Genomic DNA, 21182 nt, shown 5'->3' with positions numbered 1-21182 from the left:
AGGACCTGTGCTCTAATCCTGGCTCTGCCACTTGTCTGCTGTGTGTCCTAGGGCGAGTCACGTCACTTCTCTGTGCATCAGTGACTTCATCTGTAAAATGGGGATAAAGACCGTGCCCCATGTGGGACATGGACTGTACCCTACCTAATAAACTTGTACTTACCCCGGCACTTAGTACCTGACACATAGTAAGCGCTTAACAAATGCCACAAGAAAACAAAACAAAAATCCCCCACTTAGCGTACAAAGAAAATCCTGTTGAATGAAAGGTCATTTCCCCAACTCCGCAGTTATCAGCACCTTTCCTGAATTCTTGAGGTGAACATCTTCTGTTCAGTCTCTCGCCTTCTGTGATAACGTCCGTGGGAGTCTATGCTGTGAAAAGAAGACACTGTGGACCATTATCCTTCGCTCATTCCATCTTGTTGAAGAAAACCACAGTATCACATGCTCTGTGCCCAAACTGTAAGGATATCTTGTTGGTTTTTTTTTTATCATAAACCATAGTTTTCAGCAGGAAATGAAAATCTCCCATGTAATAAGACCAAAATCCTTGCTTACCAAACATATCAATAGAAGACTGTTGCCAATGTCTCTCTGGAGCATTTTACTCAATGCTGTCACATAAATCACCCCTGAAATCTGGGAGGAGCTTGATTATTTTTCAGGCTTTGCAGACCCCATCTTGACTCATTCAGCTCTAGGAGAATGTCTGTGTCAACTCCTCTGATGATCATAAATCTCCACACAGCAGTGGGGGAGATCTTTGGATTTCCTTCTTTTCCTTTACGGTGCTGGTGTTAGGCTTCCAGAGAGGAAAATTCTGGGTTGCTGTTGGATTTGTAGCTTGTCGGCATGGGCCGACTGCTCCTCATGCATATCTCCTGCTCTGAATGCGAGGAGGGTCTGTGACTTCCAATGAAGCTCCCCACAAAGAAGGGCAAATATTTCCCTAGGGAGTGGGGTGCTGTGCTTTCAACTATATTCAATTAAAACCGACCGGTGGTTTTCAAACGATCACCTGGGGATCCCCAGGCTTTCGGGTTTTGTTGCTTTCTCAAGGACACTGTTGGTGGTCACCAGCAGATGGGAAACATTTTTCTGGATTAATGATGGAACAGAAAAAGTAGGGGAAATGGCCCTAAGGAAAAGAAAATATTTTGGTGATAAGGAAATGTTGAGAATGCCAAGACCTGAATGACCCTGCTTACATTGACTCGTAATGGGAGTGTCTGACCTGGGGAAGCATAGCCCATCGGCCGGGAAAGTGCTTAGGCCGGGAAAGTGCTTAGCCGCTGCTTCTCTTCCACTGTTCCAAAAAAACCCCACGTCCCCTCTGCCGATGCACAACCTCCTCCTCTGATGAACAGATAGCAAAATCCACTGACAAAAGGTTTTAGTCATCAGTCGATCAATCCACTGTATTTATTGAGCACCTACTGGGTGCAGAGCACTGTACTGAGTGCTTGGGAGAGTATAATACAACAGAATTAGCAGAGACATGCGCTGCCCACAACAACAGTCTAGAGGGGGAGACAGACATTAAGAGAAATACATAATTTATAATATCCATCTGTTATCTTGTCCATAGCTAGGGCAGAGAAGTCCGGGCTTTTGCACAGTAAAACTTGAAAAATATCCCAGGAAGTTGAAGCAGAAAAAGTATAACTTTAGAGCCAGTAGTTTTTTGTTTTTTTAATGGTATTCGTTAAGCGCTCACCATGTGTCAAAAACTGTTCTAAATGCTGGGTTAGGAATGAGTTAATTAGGTAGGATATAGTCCCTGTCCCGCATGAGGCCTTCCCAGACTGAGCCCTCCCTTTCCCTCTTCTCTTCCTCCCCTCCCCATCGCCCCTACTCCCTCCCTCTGCTCTAACTCCTTCCCCTCCCCACAGCACTTGTGCATATTTGTACACATTTATTGCTCTATTTATTTTAGTAATGATGTTTATTTATCTATGGTTCTATTTATCTGTTTTGATGGTAGTGATGCCTGTCTCCTTGTTTTGTTGTCTGACTCCCCCTTCCAGACTGTGAGACCGTTGTTGGGTAGAGATTGTCTCTATCTGTTGCCAAACTGTACTTCCCAAGCGCTTAGTACAGTGCTCTGCACATAGTAAGCACTCAATAAATATGACTGAATGAATGAATGAACGGGGCTCACAGTCTATTTAGGAGACAGAACAGTTAGAGAAGCAGCGTGGCTCAGTGGAAAGAGCCCGGGCTTGGGAGTCAGAGGTCATGAGTTCGAATCCCGGCTCTGCCACTTGGCAGCTGTGTGACCGTGGGCAAGTCACTTCACTTCTCTGTGCCTCAGTGACCTCATCTGTCAAATGGGATTAACTGTGAGCCTCACGTGGGACAACCTGATGACCCTGTATCTCCCCCAGCGCTTAGTACAGTGCTCTGCACATAGTAAGCACTTAACAAATACCAAGATTATTATTATTATTTAATCTCCATTTCACATTGAAGAAACTGAGGCACAGAGAATTTAAGCGACTTGCCCAAGGTAACATAGCAAGCAATTTGGCAGAACCAGGTTTGGACTCCCAGGCCCATGCATGCTTTTTCCACTAGGCCGGGCAGTTTCTCTCCCTGAATTCAGGCAAGACCCATCCTTAATGACCCCAGGTGCATAAGAGGCTAAATTATTCAATATGGAATCAGAATTGAGCCATTCGGCATACTTACGTGTATAAAAAATTCACTTTCACAAATCAAATACTACAAACACCAAATTCCAAATAGCTGCTTTCCTCTACGCTTACCTTTTGGATTCTCTTCACTCTGACAAATTAAAGTTAGGTCATTAGCATACAGAGTCCTGAAATCTTAATTTCTCCCACAGTGCAGATTACCCAGGCGTTCTCTTGGGTCCCATAGCTACCTCTGGCTAGAGGCTAGAGCTGGTTCTCCACCTTGGTCTTCTTTTCCTTTCTAAATGAAGACAAATACACTCAGATGAAAATGGAAATTTGAATCACCTTGCAATAACTCCCAATCTGAACCCTTTTCTTCCCGTGAGCTGGATGGACAAGATTTCCCAGGAAACCGATGAATGAATGAATGAAGGAGTTTGCAAATAACATGGAGGACAGGAAGAGGAGCAAAACGAATGTAAGGATATTAAAAATCCTCTAAAATGAAAACTCCTGGAAAGGTCGTTTGGGCAGCCCCTTTTTCAATGTTTACCTACATTTCTTATTCAACTCATCTGGAGGGTGAGTCTTTTCAATAGCTTATAATCGCCCCTCTCTCTCTTTGGTTGATGCAGCAATATACATGCAGCACCATCTGGGCAGATAAGTGCGTTCTCTTACATGTGGATGATAACAATGTCAGTGCCGTAGGATATGGAGTTGTTAACATTTGAAAACTATTTTGGATGTAAATTTGGTCTTGATTGGATTTGGATCTTCTGCATATCCTTTCATCAGTGCCCTTGTCTGCCTGAAGTCAAGTCGATCTATCAATCAACGGTATTTATTGAGCGCTTACTGTGCGCAGAGCACTGTACTAAAAGCTTGGGAGAATACAATATGACAGCGTTGGTAGAAACGCTCCCTGCCCACAGCTGAACTCACAGTCTAGAGCGGGAGACAGACATTAAAATAAATTACAGCTATGTGCATAAGTGCTGTGGGGCTGTGCTTAATGATTACAAGATCCACGTGCCTAGGTGACGCAGAAGGGACATCACCTGGATGTCTGCCCGCAACCTAAAACTCAACTGAGCTCCTTGTCTTCCCGCCCAAACCCCGTCCCCTCCCTGACTTTCCCGTCACTGTGGATGGCACTACCATCCTTCCCGTCTCACAGGCCCACAACCTGGGTGTCATCCTTGACTCTGCTCTCTCATTCACCCCCCATAACCAATTCGTCACCAAAACCTGCTGGTCTCACCTTCACAACATCGCCAAGATCCGCCCTTTCCTCTCCATCTAAACTGCCACCTTGCTGGTACGATCTCTGATCATATCCCAACTGGATTATTGCATCAGCCTCCTCTCTGATCTCTCATCCTGCTGCCTCTCCCCGCTTCAGTCTATACTTCACTCTGCTGCTCGGATTATCTTTCTACAGAAATGCTCTCGGCATGTCAGCCCCCTCCTCAAAAACTTCCAGTGGTTGCCTATTAACCTTCTCATGAAGCAAAAACTCCTCACTCTTGGCTTCAAAGCTCTCCATCACCTGGCCCCCTCCTACGTCACCTCCCTTCTCTCCTACTACAGCCCACCCTGTACACTCCGCTCCTCTGCCGCTAACCTCCTCACAGTGCTTCGTTCTTGCCCGTCCCGCCATCAACCCCCGGCCCACATCCCATCACTGATCTGGAATGCCCTCCCTCTTCATATCCGCCAAACTAACTCTTCCCCTCTTCAAAGCCCTACTGAGAGCTCACCTCCTCCAGGAGGCCTTCCCAGACTGAACCCTCCCTTTCCCTCTGCCCCTCCTCCCCTCCCCTTTCCCTCTCCTCCCTCCCTCTGCTCTACCCCTTCCCCTCCCCACAGCACTTGTGCATATTTGTATGTATTATTTATTACTCTCATTTTATTAATGACGTGTATATATCTATGATTCTATTTATCTATTTTGATGGTATTGATGCCGGTCTACTTGTTTTGTTTTGCTATCTGTCTCCCCCTTTTAGACTGTGAGCCCGTTGTTGGGCAGGGATTGTCTCTGTTGCCAAATTGTACATTCCAACCGCTTAGGACAGTGCTCTGCACACAGTAAGCGCTCAATAAATACGATTGAATGAATGAGAGTTGGGGAATGAGGGCTTAATCAGTGAAGGGCTCTTGGAGGAGATGGGATTGTAATGATCATCTGTTGGATGTGAAGGGGGAGGGAGTTCTAAGCCAGAGGGAGAACGTGGGCAAGGGGTTGGTGGTGAGATAGATGAGATCGAGGTTCAGTGAGTAGGTTGGCATTAGAGGAGTGGAGTGTTGAGGGACTGGGTTATAGTAGGGAACCGGTGAGGTAGGGTAGGAGGGGGCAAGCTGATTGAGTGCTTTAAAGCCAATGATAAGGAGAGGCTGTTTGAGGAAAAGGTGGATGGGCACCCACTGGAGGTCCTTGAGATTTTTGAGGCAATGGGGCGACGTGGACTGGAGGTGGGGGAGAAAGGTGGCGGGGAGGTCAGCGAAGAGGCTGATGTAGTAGTCAGGGTGGGATATAGTAAATTCTTGGAGCAGCGCAGTAGCAGACAGAAAGCAGGGAGGTCAGCGGGGAAGCTACTGCTACTAGCCAACTGTTAGGACGCTGCTCCAAGAACTTACCATATCCCACCCTGACCTCCCCACCTCCTTTCTCTCCCCACTCCAGTCCTTACTTCACTCTGCTGTCCAGATCACTTGTCTAAAAACAATTCAGTCTATGTCTCCCCACTCCTCAGGTACCTCCCACGGTTACTCATTCTCCTTGACATCATACAGAAACTCCTTACCATTGGCTTTAAAGCATTCAATCAGCTTGCTCTCTCCTACCTTACCTCAATAAGCAGAATGGCTTAGAGACGCAGAGTGGCTCAGTGGAAAGAGTCAGAGGACGTGGGTTCTAATCTCGCCCTGCCACTTGTCAACTGTGTGACTCTGGGCAAGTCACTTAACTTCTCTGTGCCTCAGTTACCTCATCTGTAAAATGGGGATTAAGACCGTGAGCCCCAAGTGGGACAATCTGATTACCTTGTATCTACTCCTGCCCTTAGGTCTGGAGCTCCTTCCCCATCAATATAGGACCGACCGCCACTCTCCCTAACTTCAAAGCCTTCTTAAAATCACATCTCCTCCAAGAGGCCTGCCAGGATTAAGCCCTCATTTCCCTGGCTTCAACTCTCTTCTGCGTCGCCTGTGCACTTGGATAGGGGAAGTATGGAAGGGGAAGCAGCGGGGCCCAGTGGCAAGAGCACGGGCTTGGGAGTCAGAGGATGTGGGTTCTAATCCCAGCTCCGCCACCTGTCTGCTGTGTGACTTTGGGCAAGTCACTTAACTTCTCTGTGCCTCAATTACCTCATCTGTAAAATGGGGATTAAGACTCAGACCCTCACATGGGACCGTGTATCCTCCCCAGTGTTTAGAAGAGTGCTGGGCACAAAGTAAGTGCTTAACATTATTAGTATTATTATTTGGGCACTTGATATTCAGCCTGCCTCAGCCCCAGAGCACCTATGTACATGTCCATAATTTATTTATTTGAATGTCTGTCTCCCCTTCGAGACTGTAAGCTCATTGTGGACAAGGAAAGGGTCTACCAACCCAGTTGTACTGTACTCTCTCGAGCACATAGTACAGTGCTCTGTACACAGTAAGCACTCAATAGATGGCATCGATTGACTGATGGAGGCTGATGCCGTAGTTAAGGCAGAATATGATAACTGCTTAGATCAGCGTAGTAGCAGTTTGGATGGACAGGAAAGGGAGGATTTTAGCGGTGTTGTGAAGGTACAACCGACAGGATTTGGTGAAAGACTGAATATGTGCACTGAATGAGAGAGATGAGTTGAGACTAATGCCGAGGTTACCGGCTTGTGAGACAGGGAGGATAGTGGTGTTGCCTACAGTGATGGAAAAGAGAGAGGGAGGACAGGGTTTGGGTGGGAAGGTGAGGAGTTCTGCTTTGGACATGCATATGTTTTAATGGCTATGTCAGTAGGAACTATAAAATCATTTCTAGGGATTTGGGCAACCCTAAAATCACCAGCCCCAGGCTGGGTCTATATTTGGGACTCTCTGGTTCCACGGTGGACCGTCAGTATTTACGGCAATTAAAAAAAAATAGCTTCTCATTAGAAATTATATTTTGGCATGAATCAACTCTAATCCACATACTAGTTTGTAAAACAGAAATAATGTTAAAATCCTGAAATGACTAATGCAATAATTAGCTTGCTTCCATTACAGCATTAATATTGTTGACTAACAACTAGATAAGGTTGGCTAACATAAATGCCTTCTAAATGTCTTTCTTACCAAGACGATTAAAGCAAAAGTGAATAAAATGGGATGTTGACTGTTGTGCTCTGTGGAGAACACAGACAGCGATCCAAGCATCACTCAGATATACACAGGCACGGATTTCAGATTTTCGAAGTTTATTTTTAGAGACACTCAAAACTCACATTACCCACAACCACAGACCTCTCACAGTGAAGAATACTGACAACGTCAATGCCCAGGTTATTAATTGTAGAGAATTGTTCTGAAAAACAAAGTGAAAAATGTTGTATGCTGGGTCCCTTATGCAAAAAAAAAAAGTCACTGTTTGCATCTTGAGTTTCTATCTCTTTTCACCTGAGATTTGTTCAGAGTGAAAGCTTTTTTTTTTTTTATGAACCATACTAATGTTGCCATTCTCTGGCAGAAAACAAATATGCACAAAGAAGCCAATTAAGCTTTCACAGAGCATCAGGTGCTGTGAACTTTGGTTCACCTGGTGCTAATGATTCGCACATTTTATTGACTCAGAGCATTACCATAACTAAAAAGAAAGCAATGGCTAGATTAGGAATGCTCCACAAGGTCATTCAACCTTCCAGTTCCCACCTTTTAAAGTGATGTAATCCCACCTCCAAGGGCATGATGCTAAATATTCATTCCTAAGAAAAAGAGACGCGCACATACTCCTGGAGAGAATACCCAGCTATCTAACTTAGCAAAAAAAGACAAATCAAAACCGACACGAAATCTCAAAAGCAAAAGTCAAACAATCCCAAACCCCAATTCCATGAATTTTCTGGTTCTGTTTTCTTTCCTATTCGTTTCCAATCATAAGTAATACTCATTATGCACCAGGGTTAATACCTGAGGGATAGGTGTGTGCTAAATCTCTATTCTAATGTGCCTCCTAAAAGGTTTACATTCGGTTAACTCATTACTATAGATTTTATCCTTGGTCCCACAATAACACATAAGCTGGCATCAAGCATGTCAGAAAGAAACAATCTGGGCAATAATGCAGCAAAGGAACTGTAAAACAATACGTTAGTCACCATTCCCTCCCGCAAATAAAAGTATTCTTACAAAAGCTGCTGGCTCAGACAAGAGAAAGTCAATTAGAACCCTAGCACTCTTAACAACGATCTCCCTTGGCTAAAGTTACAGGTCTAAGAGGAGATAAGCCATATGATTTTATAGGAAGAAAACCTTTGAATCCTTCAGCAAACACAGCTCGGCAATCTATCTTCAATACAAAATAATGAGGTGGCAGGAGTGCGATGGAGAAACCAGTCTTCAAAAACATCACGTAAGAGAATCCAGCTGTGCTTGTATAGTCTCCAGCTATTTACAAAAAAACGGGAGAAAAGAGAATTCATAGGAAGAGTTGTTTAGAAACACACAAACGGAACAGAAGAACTCGGCGGCGATCCCTCATATTAAATGTAGTCACATTGTAATAAGAAAAAAAGAAATCTACCACTGAAGAATATTCTCATTTTTTCCAGGAAGCTCTTAGAATTCATCGCTACAATTTAAATGTTCCAATTTTTCAAGAAACGAGGTGTGTTAATATTGCTGGGTTTTTTGGTTATTATTTTCCCCATAGTTTGACTGCACAATTCCACTGTATGGTAACAAGGTGAAATAAGGATTGATTTGGAGTGGTTTGAGAAAGCCGCATTTCTGCAGTCCCCTCGCATATCTGGGGCTTGCTACCTTCCTGGTAGGTTCCACTTCCAGTTTGAGCCCTGAGATTGAAGTATTTTAAAAATAACCGTAGCTAAGGCATTACCTTACCCAAGAACACCCATAGTCCTTTAGTTAATGCTTTACATGTGGATTAACAATCCCATTGCTTTAATTAAAACCATTTTCATTTTCTTCCTTCTTTCATTCGCTCAATTTTATTCATCGAGGCAAGGTTTCCTACTGTGAACCATAAGGTGTTTACAAGGCCAGTTGAGCGTACACAGCTTCGTAACAGGTTATTTTTTTTTTAAAAAAAGAATTTACAATGTGAAGGAAATGCTATGAAAACGTCATATATTAGAAAGTCTTATAAAAACAATACAGACCTTGTTATAGAACTCAAACAGCTCCCTGTGACTGAATTCCATGAGAATTTTCTCCAGCTTCTGCAAGGAAGAAAAAAAGGTGTTTAATGCCCACGTGGTAACTTTTCTTATTGTGTTTTTTTGGGGGGGCCTTTCCCAATATATGCCCAATTCCTGCCCGGTGATTGGTTTTTAAAAGGATGTTACCTGCTTGACTCAATCTAAATCATTATATCTGTGATGCACCCACCAACGTTCCACTTTAGCAGAGTTCAAGTCTGCAATGACATCTGTTTACATGGTGATTCCACAAAGCATATTAAAATATATACCAGCCAAAGAACAATTTCATTATCTCTATTTTTCCAAGTCAGAGATAATATGTAAGATTATATTTCCTCTTTCTCAGCAGTGCATCTGCGATCTAGTAAATACCATTAGACCAAGACACTGGAGGTAGCGTATCTGATTGAACTCATATAGCCATACACTAGCACAGAGCTAATACCTCCAACCATTAATCTAACTGTTATGATCTTAACATGCTGAGATTGCGACATTCATTTAAGCACACACTCAGCAAAAGTTGACAATTAACACAACAGCTTCAAAGGAAGGCGAAACTACCAAAATTGAACCCCCAAAGACCCACAAAACACAACAGACAGAAGTCATTGTTGAGAAAACAGATGCTGGCTCATTATTCTGTGGGTGTAAGCGGTACTGGAGAGAGGGTTAAATTTTAAATAACACTCCACTTTACTTGCTTTTGTGAAACAGGGAACCACTGATTTTAACTCTTTCACCAAATCTGTCCGAAACATTTTGATTTGATGCGATGCCCTTTTGGGACTGGAAGAAACCCAGTGAAAGATGGTGTTGAGGGGAGAATGTAAAGACTGTTGAAATGGAATAAATCTTGGCATGCTGTTGGCATTTGCAAATGTTAATCCTAATCATCAGACTTCGATTGTATGCACCATGTGGGATGAGGACTGTGTCGAACCTGATTTATCTAGAGAAGTAGCGTGGCTTAGTGGAAAGAGCATGGGCTTGGGAGCCAAAGGACATGGGTTCTAATCCCAGCTCCTCCACTTGTCTGCTGTGTGACCTTAGGCAAGTCACTTAACTTCTCTGTGCCTCAGTTACCTCATCTGTAAAATGGTGATTAAAGTGTGAGCCCCACATGGGACAACCTGATTACCCTCTATCTATCCCAGCACTTAGAACAGTGCTTGGCACGTAGTAAGCGCTTAGCAAATACCATCAACATCACCATTATCATCATCATCACATCATCAACAGAACTAAATCTGAAGAGTTGAACAGTCATAAAAGGCAGAAAATACAGCTTCAGGTTGGATTTCTTGCCTTATTTCACGCCTTGTACCCTGTTTTACTTACTAGTCTTCTAGGTTCGGATTTTTTTCTGGTGGGGGGGAGGGGATGACTTGATTATTCCCTTGATGTTAACATCAACTGAATTTCCAATCATGCTAATGCATCAGAATGACAGTTTCCCACAGTGCCTACCAGTACTCTGACTAAAATATTACTCGACAGAAAAAACTCCACTAAGGAAGGTCCAAACTTACCTGTCCAGGTTCAGCATTCTACCCTACATTGATATAATTTCATTTATGAAAACCATAAAAGATTCTGGTTCCCTTGGGGAAGTTGGTTATCTTTCTCATGTGGCAGAGGAGGCTGAAAAGCCTCCTTTTAAGGCCCCCTCTAACCTGAAGACTACACGTTTCCTAAAACGAGTCAGTATATTTTAATCTTCACTTTCATCAAATACTTTCAAGTTCCTCAAACAGTTGGTGTTGAACTGGTTTCTATTCAGACTAGACATATCCTCCAAAAATGTACATTTTAAACTGATTAAATGACATCAACGTGATCTCCAGATAGCCATCTAAAATATATATAGTAGAGACAAGACAAGCACACCGAGAGGGAAATTTTTAAAAAGAATGACTCTGTAGTGAAATGATTTCAGATGCATAAGGTGGATAACTATCACTTATAGGACAGTGGGATTAAAAAAGCGGAGAGAGGGCGAAATCTGTGTTTCTCATATATTTAGACATGTCTCTGCTTCTGGGAGAGAATCGTGAATAATGATATAAAGCTTTGGACCAATCAATCAATGGTATTTATTGAGCGCTTACTATGTGCAGACCACTGTACTAAGCACTACGGGAGAGTATAGTACAGCAGAATTAGCAGACGTGTTCCCTATTTAAAACGGCCAAGAACCTACGCTAGTGGCTTGCACAATGCCACTCAAATTCTCTTGTCCTTGTTGATCATATTCCCACTGAGGCGTGGAATACGAGTGCGTGTTGCAAATGACCCACAGAGTTGTTGTTTTTTTTACAGGCAGTACCCTTTTAGGTCTGAGTCTGTAAGCGCTCAATAAATACAATTGAATGAATGAATGAATCTCCCCTTTTCTATCCCTTCATGCTACCCTTCACCCCCGAGACTTCCTGTCCCTTCTCTGGTCCTTCAGCTTCTGAGGGTTCAATCATTCGGTGGTATTTATTGAGCACTTACTATGTCCAGAGCACTGTACTAAGCACTCGGTTCCCTCCCTAGCCCTTCTCCCTTGGGTTTCCCCTGCCGTCCATCGCAGTCCTGTCGTTCCCCCACTTTCTTCCCGTTAACACCCCCCTCGGACTTACACTGAGCCCCATGTGGGCTCCTCCACTTGTCTGCTGTGTGACCTTGGGCAAGTCACTTCACTTCTCTGCACTTCAGTTATCTCATTTGTAAAATGGGGATTAAGACTGTGAACCCCACGTGGGACAGGGTCCGTGTCCAACCCGATTTGCACGTACCCACCCCGGCGCTTAGAACAGTGCCTGGCACAGAGTAAGCGCTTAACCAATACCACAATTATTATTATTATCAGCTACCATAAGTATCATTATTGCTACCGCCCAAGTGACCACAGCACAGTGCCGATGCTCTACCATTTTGTGCCGTGACCCAGAATTAAGAACTTGGTAGCTGCTGAGGTCTTTGTTGACCATATCAGCCAGCTATACTTCAGGATTCCCTGCTGAGCCCGTCTGCCTCACAGAACAGCCTAAGGGGATCTTCGGTCAGAGATCTAGCCCCAGCAGGAAGAAATCTTGACTGTCGACACTAGGATGGTGGAATACTGTCGGGGCAGAGCCCATCTCTATTTCAATGGAAAGTAAGTTCTGGTGGCTCTAGCTAGATGTTAAAAGCTTTTCAAAGAACATAAAATGCTGACCAAAATCTAAAAGGGCATAAAGTAATGTGGAATTCAGAAGAAATGACATTTTCATGAAGGGAAATATGCACGATTATCCGTTAAGAAGCACTGTGGACTAGTGGAAAAAGCATGAGCCTGGGAGTCAGAAGACCTGGGTTCAAATCCCAATCTTGCTGCTTGTCTATGTGACCTTGGGTAATTTCTCTGTGCGTCAGCTTCCTCACCTGTCAAATGGGAATGAAATGCCTGTTCTCCCTCCCTCTTGGACTTTGAGGCCCATATAGGACAGGGACAATGTCCAATCTGCCTATGTTGTATCTACTTCAGCGCTTAGTACAGCGCTTGGAACATAGTAAGCACTTACACAGTGATTTGTAGTCAGAAGGGTAGGTGATTTCAGTTTCGACATCTTCCTTCTCCCCATGAAAAATCAAAAAAATGCATATAATCATAGTTATTCTTATGGTACTTGTTAAGCGCTTACTATGTGTCAAGCACTGTTCTAAGTGCTGGGGTAGATACAAGTTAATCAGGTTGGACACAGTCCCTGTCCCACATGGGGCTCAGAGTCTAAGTCAAAGGGAGTATAGGATTTAATCCCCATTTTACAGATGAGGTAACTGATGAACAGAGAAGTTAAGTGGCTTAACCAAGGTCACACAGCAGACACATGGCAAAGCCAGAATTAGAACCCAGGTCCTCTGACTCCAATAAATATGGAAAACGGGAAGGTAAAAGAGAAGTCCCAGCTTATATGATGTTCATCAGGGTATCCAATTTCATTTCATTTTTATTTCCATGAATGTCAATCATCTGCCTCTTGGTCGCCTACAGAATAATCACGTTAGAATTAAATTACTCTAAATTGTTATTTCTTCATAGATTTTTCCAACTCTCACTATGCATGGTAAGAAAAGAGTGCGGTAAAGACATAAACTTTAAATGGAAATTCATTCCGAGTTGAGCTTGTCAATACACATCATTTAGTTCCCTTATGGGTGACTATTAATGCGGATAATTGGTTCATTTGCCCTTCCCTAGTCACCCCAGTTGAAGACAGCATTTACTCCACATGGAGGGAGGTGTTTTTTTATGAAGTGTTAAAATCAGAGTACTATCGCTTTGCATGTTGTTGCCCCTCCCTTTGGATGGCATGAAGACAGGCTTTCACCACGGTTTTTTTGCCTGATCTTCATGCCCTGAGGCATTTGTCCCCTCCAACAATCTATCTGAAATTCTAGAGTAGATTTCAATAAAACCTCCAAAGAGCAACTCCCCACCCAATATTCCTCCGACAGGAGAAAAGGGCTGGGTAACTTTTTTTCTTTCCCAATTTCCAGCAGAACCTAACAGACCTAAAAATAAGAGGAATATTATCAGAACAAAACAGATGAAAAACTACAAATCACTCCCTGTTCAGAGAGGCTCTCTTCCCTTTTGACCATTAATATGTTCAGCTAGGACATCCTTGTCGCCTCAATAAAAGGGAGGATTAACCTTCCAGCCTTCAATGCTGTGCTGAGGCATCCTTCTTTAAGGAGAGAAAGGGGAAGAGAATTGGGGATTAAGTAAACTACATAGTGGAAGAAAATACACTCTTCTCCCCCGCCCCACTGATTTTGGATGTACTTTCCTCTTGGCCTCTGTGGAGGAAGCGTTTATCCCAGCTAGGGTAATAGAGTTCAAGAAATCATGAGGCTGGCAAACAAATTCTACTGGTCCACAAAATTCTCACCAGCCATTTGGCCTATCACTGTCATAGAGATTATGGAACTGGCATAGGGGAAAATAACAGTCCACAGGAATATGAGAACTAGGGGGTTTATTTTCAATGTTCATTCTAATGTTTGCTAGCCCTCACCATAATTCTCACCTCCCTAGGGTCAAGATGTATGACTCTGTAGGCCACCCCTAGCTGGAATTTGAGGGGTGAGTCACATGGGCTGCTATTTCTGAGCCACTGCCTGTGACCTTGGGAACAGGAGCAGCCCAAGCAGAAAGGAGCCAACGGGGTCATTTCTGTGACAACTGTTGTAAACTAGCTAGTTATTAAAACTATTTAGAAGCCTTGTAAGACGAGGCCGGGTGACTAAAACTAGAAAGTAATCTTACCCCTGTTTCCTCATCTGTAAAGTGGAGATTAAAGACCTGTTCTGCCTCCCACTTAGACTGTGAGTACCCTGTGAGACAGGGACTGTATCTAACCTGAGTATCTTGAATCTACTCCAGTGCTTAGTACAGTCCTTTTTTGTATTGGCATTTGTTAAGCTATTACATGTCGAGCACTGTTTTAAGCGCTGGGCTGGTAGATAAAAGATATTCAGGTTGGACACAGTCACTGTCCCGCAAAGGGCTCACAGTCAAAATCGGAGGGAGAAGGATTTAATCACCATTTTGCAGATGAGGTAACTGAGGCGGAGAACTGAGTGACTTGCCCAAGGTCACGCAAACGGACACGTGGCAGAGCCGGAATTAGAACCCAGGTTCTATGGCTCCCAGGCCTGTGCTCCTTCCACTAGGCCATGCTGCTTCAGCATACAGTAAGCACTTAACAAATACCATTTTAAAAAAACAAACCCAAACAGGCATGTTCTGGATAGTGGAACCGAAGAGCTAAAACAGAAAAGCAGCATGGTCTAGTGGATAGAGCACGGGCCTGGGAGTCAGAAAGATCTAGGTTCAAATCCCGGCTCTGTCACTTGTCTGCTGGGTGACCTTGGACAAGTCACTTCACTTCTCTGTGTCTCAGTTACCTCATCTGTAAAATAGGGATTAAGTCTGTGAGCGCTATGTGGGACAGGGACGGTGTCCAACCTGATTAGCTTGTATCTACCCCAATCCTTAGTATGGTGCCTAGCACATAGTAAGTGCTTAATAAATATAAAAAAAAAGTTTGCAGGTGAGACTTTCAGGCCCATCATTCTCCATCATTCAGTCAGTCAGTGGTATTTATTGAGTGCTTATTGTGTGCAGAGCACTACGCTAAGCGCTTGGAAGAGTACTATACAATAGAGTTGGTAGATGGGATCCCTGCCCATAGGAGCTTACAGTCTAGAGGAGGGACAGACACTAAAACAAATTACAGAGACGGGAAGGGGCAGAATGTAACGATGAGGACCTAAGCGCTGTGGGAGGGGGAATATCATCATCAGCAGCTCTCAGGGCTCTGAGGAGAAAGAAGATCCCTCCGGCTGGAAAGGAGGGAAATGAACCTTTAGATGGGACCCTGATTCCAGATGACGTTTCTTTCCTTTGCCTCAAGCGCATTCCTCTGGGTAAGGGGTATCGGCAGGAGAAGCAGAAACAGGTGGCGGTAGGGGGAGAGTCGATCATTAGACAACAGGTAGTTGGAATCTGTGACCCCCCCCAAGTGTACCACACGGTGTAAGGATGCTCTAAGGATGGGTCTGGGGAGGAGTCAGGCACGTGCTGGCTGGAGGATGAGGAGCAGGGAAGTCCGGGGTGCCAAATTTGGGCCATTGGAAGGAAGGGGCCTCCTGGAAGAGAATAGATTTCAGAAGGGCTTTAAAGATGGAGTGGGAGTCTCAGGCAGGAGGAATGGTGTGAGCAAGTTGTCGGGAGGCCGGAGAGACGAGGCACGGAAGAAGGAGATTCGCTTGAGAAGAATGAAGAGGGAGAGCTGCAACAACAGCAGGAACAGCAGCAAACACGCTAGCCAGGTGGGTAGCAGCGGAGAGAGGGGTTGTTCAATCTCGTCTATCTTGCCGCCAACCCCTTGTCCACATCCTCCCTCTGGCTTGGAACTTCCTCCCGCTTCATAGCCATCAGACCACCACCTTCAAAGTCTTATTAAAATCACATCTCCACCAAGAGGCCTTCCCCGAACAAGCCCGCATTTCCCCTTCTCCCCTCCCTCTTCTGCACTGTCCTTGGACTTGAATTTATATCCTTTATTCACCCCCCGACTCAGCCCAACACCACTTACACACAGATCCATAATTTATTTATACTGAATTTCTGTCTCTCTCCTATGAATCGACGCCTCATCGTGGCAGGAGAGTTCGCGTATGCTGACGAAGCTTAGAGTTGTGCCACACGGGGCTTCCCATACCGGAGAGGTCTAAGCCGAAGCGTCAGGCGAAGTCGATTCACCTGTGCCGGGCAGCAGCGGCATCGGAAAGAGTCAAAGGCGGATCATCAAGTGATCAAAACGTTGATCAAAGACAACGGCAGAGACTCGAGTTTTTAACCCAGGATTTTTCCGCTCAGGAAGGAGGTAACGGTAAACCACTTCCATATCTTTATCAGGAAAACTCTAGGGATACACACACCGGAACGACTTTATGGCAGAAGATGGGACGCTCTGGAGCGGGTGGGTTCTCGGAGTCTCTATGGGGTGGAAACGACTCGACGGCATTTGAAGAAGAATGTCTGTTTCCTCCCTCTGAGCCGTAAGCTCGTTGCGGACAGGGAACATATTTACCAATTTTGTGGCACTGTGCTCTCCCAAGCACAGCACCCAGTAAGTGCTCAATAAATATTATTTATCCATTCATACTATTCAATAATACTATTCATCAATTCATATACAGACACATACGTACAAGTAGAGAAATAAGAGATGGGGTAACCGTCTTTGAGCGGAAGATTTAAGGGACTGCAACACCAGGAACGAGACTCAATGGCAGTGCCAGTTACTATAGGTAGTAAATGCAGCAAGACCAATCCTTATGCACGCATGAGGTAGACGTGATTGTCAGGCAAGCCTGGGAGACCAACCGCAATCACACACATGGATAGCATCTCACTGACAACGGCATTAACTTTGCCCAGATATCCATCTTGTTTCAATGAGGGATCTTGTGTTTGATGTTCCCTTGGCCTTCAGAATGAAGTTTATAACATTTGCGCCCACACTATCCTTGCAATCTGATTCTAAGGGGATTTTCATGAAATGGGCAACCGGGCCCTTAGCTATTAGAGTTGGAAGAGAGTCCTCAATGATAATGCTCCAGTTAACTTCCAAAAGGATGTAATAACTGGGTAAAGAAACGCCAAACGTTTCAGAACAAACAGATGGAGGTACAGGTTGTCTGAATTTTTTTTTATCATTTCCATCAATGAACACTGATGCTTTACGGCCCAATTCATGCGAAACAGTTGAGATATTCTATGCAAAATAGAGTTAATTGTTTGATAACTAAATTGGTGACGAGCCCTACCTGCACTTCCAGTGAACTAAGTTTTGTCTTTGCTCTCTAGTAGCAGCATGACCTAGCGGAAAGAGCACGGGCCTGGGAGTCAGAGGACCTGGGTTCTCATCTCAGCTCTGTCAACTCCTTGCTGTGTAACCTTGGGCAAGTCACTTAACTTCTTTGTGCCTCAGTTTCCTCAACTGGAAAACTGGAATTAAACACCTGTTTTTTCCTTCCTACTTCTCATCTGTGTAGTCTTTTCAAATGCTTTAGTACAATGCTGGGCACACAATAAGCACTTAATAAATACTCTTCCTATTACTACTACTTAGACTGTGTGGGACAGGAACTTTGTCCAAGATGATCGACTTGTATAATAATGTTGGTATTTGTTAAGCACTTACTATGTGCAGAGCACTGTTCTAAGCGCTGGGGTAGGTACAGGGTAATCAGGTTGTCCCACGTGAGGCTCACAGTTAATCCCCATTTTACAGATGAGGGAACTTGCCCACAGTCACACAGCTGACAGGTGGCAGAGCCGGGATTCGAACCCATGACCTCTGGCTCCCAAGCCCATGCTCCTTCCACTGAGCCACGCTGCTTCTCTATCTACCCCAGTGCTTAGAACGGTGGTTGATGCACAGTAAGTGCTTACCAAATGTAAAAATAATAATGATAATGATAACAGTGATCCCACATATACCTCACACAGAACGGCCGTGGGAAGCAGCATGGCCTAGTAGAAAGAACATGGGCCTGGGAGTCAGAAGACCTGGCTTCTAATCCCAGCTCCACTATTTGCCCGCTCTGTGACCTTGGGCAAGTTATTTACTAATAACTTCTCTGGGCCTCAGTTTCTTCATATGTAAAGTAAGGATTAAATCCTACTCCTTCCTACTTAGACTGTGAACCCCACATGGGACAGAGACCGTGTCCAAACTATTTTGTATCTGACCCAATGCTTGGTACAGTGCTTGGCACACAGAAAGTGCTTACCAAATGCCACAAAAAGACATAGTTACACATATAAAATTTATTGGTAAAGCACCTGGAGCACCAGAGAGCAAATAATATGCTCACATTAATAATTGGGTTGCTTATTTCTAAATTTTTCATCAATCTCCCTTTTTTCAACAAAATGCCATTAAAATCACCAATTGTGCTCACTAAACATGCTAGAAGAATTAATTTCTTTCTCCTCTATCTTTAATGCCTACAATTACAACCAAAACCTGGCTTAGATAATTCATTACTTTAATTAACCAACCAGCTTTTAAGTATTAATACCAAACATACACCTCTCAGTCTCTTATCTGAAACCATCTCAAAATAAAAACTGAAGTTCAAACCTAAACATTATATCAGCTTCTTACAAGAAAAAAAATCTTTCGTTTTACTTTTCTTTCAGAAATATGTCTAAAGATCCCCTGGATGTGCCTGTTATAAGAAAAGTTACATCTTGGCAGAGTTTACTGAGGTCTTTATAAAACTCCGACTCAGTGGAACCTGATTGGTCCTCTTGGTCATAGCTTCATCTTTTCTATTAGTTACTTAAATATCTAGCCATAAATTAATTCATCCAATTTTCATAAGGGAAAAGCATTACCTGGCCAGAAACTATCTAAGCAGGAGTGCTTCAGAGAGTGAAACGAATGAAAGGTGGATAAACCGATGCCGATGATCAGTTGTATTGTTCCGTCGTTCTTTTCATGGGGACCGGAGACCGAAATACCCTGATAACGCCTTCGCTTAGAAAAGCAGCCAGAAAGAAGGGCTCTCTATATCGCCTGGTAGATGATGAGAACCCAAGTAAAAAACAGTCTGCCTGCCCTCCATCTCACCGGTTGACACCGGCCCAGATCACTTCTTTGAGCATGGAGAGTGATTTGTGATCAAAGTGGCTCTTCTTTTTCCATCCCAAATTAGCAAATGAAAGCCACCCATGCCTCTGCCGGTGTATTTGAGAGATAAAGCATTTCTTGGCACCGTTTCTGGTTCTACGGAATAGAACCATCATCACAATTAGTAATCATTTTCCAAACCCCCACCCGAACAGTTGATTTCAGGATTATCTATGTTCCACGTCACGGGTACCTGCTTAAGCACAGCCACAGTGAAACAAACACACTCTATGCGTATAACTTTTACTACCTTAAAAATCGGCTGGGCCGCAGTCATTACTAATCTTGTGCCCCACTGTAGGTCCACTGGGCTACGCTTTGGATTTGTGAGGTATATCATAAATATATCTGTATATTTGTGAGGTGAGGTACGTCATAGGTACCCACTCAACGGGGGTGATGGAGGCAGTTGGCTCCAGTTTTCTGAGCTGGACTCCCAACCCTGTTTATTCCAGGTCTCGGAAAAGACCAGAGAGCGCCTCACTTCTACCCTGTGCTCAAATCCGGGACCCCGGCCATGTGATTCATTCAATAGTATTTATTGAGCGCTTACTATGTGCAGAGCACTGTACGAAGCGCTTGGAATGTACAATTCGGCAACAGATAGAGACAATCCCTGCCCAATACGGGCTCACAGTCTAAACGATGGTAGCGAATCCAAAATGGCAGGTCTAAGAGGAGCAGACTCTGATGGTGGCTACCACTGATTGGCTGTAGGAAGGATTGAAGGCCAGCAACTTATGGAAGGCCATGGAGGAATTGCACCAATATGACTGTCTGGGGGAGGAAATATGTAAATAACCAAAGCAATGAAAGGCCGGATCTGCAGGCAGCACGGGCTCAGCTCCTGGACCTGCACACCTGTCTGGGACCTACCGGGAGAAAGTGGGAATAGGGGCGCTTGGCCTGAAACAAGCTTCAGTCCACCAGGTGTTTTCTCAGCTATACCCCTCCGGGGAGTGAGAGCAACAGTCATCCCATATTTAAAGCCATCCAAGGAAGATATTGAATAAGGAACAACAGCGAGAAGCAGTGTGGCCTAGTGGATAGAACGTGGGAGTCAGACGGACCTGGGTTCTAATCCTGACTCTGCCACCTGTCTGCTGTGTGACTTCGGGAAAGTCACTTCATTTCTCCGGGCCTCAATTACCTCATCTCTAAAACGGGGATTAAAACGATGAGGCCCATGCGACCGTGTCCAACCTGACTAGCTTGCATCTACCCCAGCACTTAATAGAGTGCCTGGCACATAGTAAGTGCTTAACAGATATCCAAAAAAAAAAAAAGGAACTCTAACCAGAAAATTCTAAAGGAGAGGCTTACAAAATAGTATTCCCAGCTCTTGAAGAGCTGGGGTTTGGTGGTGGAGTTTTGCACGCAGTGAACCAAAAGTCAATCCCTTCCCAGAATATTGCAAACTCCTCGGGGTGAGGGGGCGTGTGCCTGACCTGAGCCAGCTTGTGACCGTAGTAACAGAAAACTGGCACCTCTGTCTGACAATCTAACCAACGGGCGGCTACAAAGTCTGATAGGGCTTAGACTTGGAAGATTTTCCTTCACGAGATTGAAATTGGGGCTGCTTAGCTGTGTAACGCCATAAAAGGACTCAAATTGCCCATCCTATTCAGAGCAACTCTAGGGAAATGAGGGATTAGAAACTCCAGCCAGGATCCGGTTGATAGCTCCGTGAAGCCCCTAGCAATCATGGCAGAGCCAGGTTTCCAAACAGAAATAATGATCAAGGTCAAGATTTCGTCAGTTTTATACACTGGAAAGAACGCCAACAGAAGATACGAGGCCTAGGTTTACAGCACGTGATGTCCAGCCACTGAGGTTTAAAGCTGCAAATATCAAGTTTGATTGCCTGATTCCAGAAGCCA

At 44.3% G+C, this 21182-nt stretch overlaps 1 protein-coding gene across 3 annotated transcripts in view; it reads right to left on the bottom strand.

Moving 5' to 3' along the window:
- Positions 1-7077: 7077 nt before the first annotated feature.
- Positions 7078-21182, bottom strand: part of COMMD10 (COMM domain containing 10) — a 240622-nt gene continuing 226517 nt past the window's right edge. For all 3 annotated transcript variants that reach the window (XM_029055690.1, XM_039910832.1, XM_029055692.2), the window contains 2 exons: positions 9017-9076; positions 7078-8282 (listed from right to left, as the gene is read on the bottom strand). In XM_029055690.1, coding sequence (XP_028911523.1) covers positions 9030-9076 — 47 coding nt within the window. In that variant the 3' untranslated portion in view covers positions 7078-8282; positions 9017-9029. The remainder of the gene's footprint in view (positions 8283-9016; positions 9077-21182) is intronic.

Source organism: Ornithorhynchus anatinus, chromosome X5 (genome assembly GCF_004115215.2).
Source record: "Ornithorhynchus anatinus isolate Pmale09 chromosome X5, mOrnAna1.pri.v4, whole genome shotgun sequence".
Taxonomy (NCBI): Eukaryota; Metazoa; Chordata; class Mammalia; order Monotremata; family Ornithorhynchidae; genus Ornithorhynchus; species Ornithorhynchus anatinus.
This window is presented reverse-complemented; position numbering and strand designations above follow the sequence as displayed.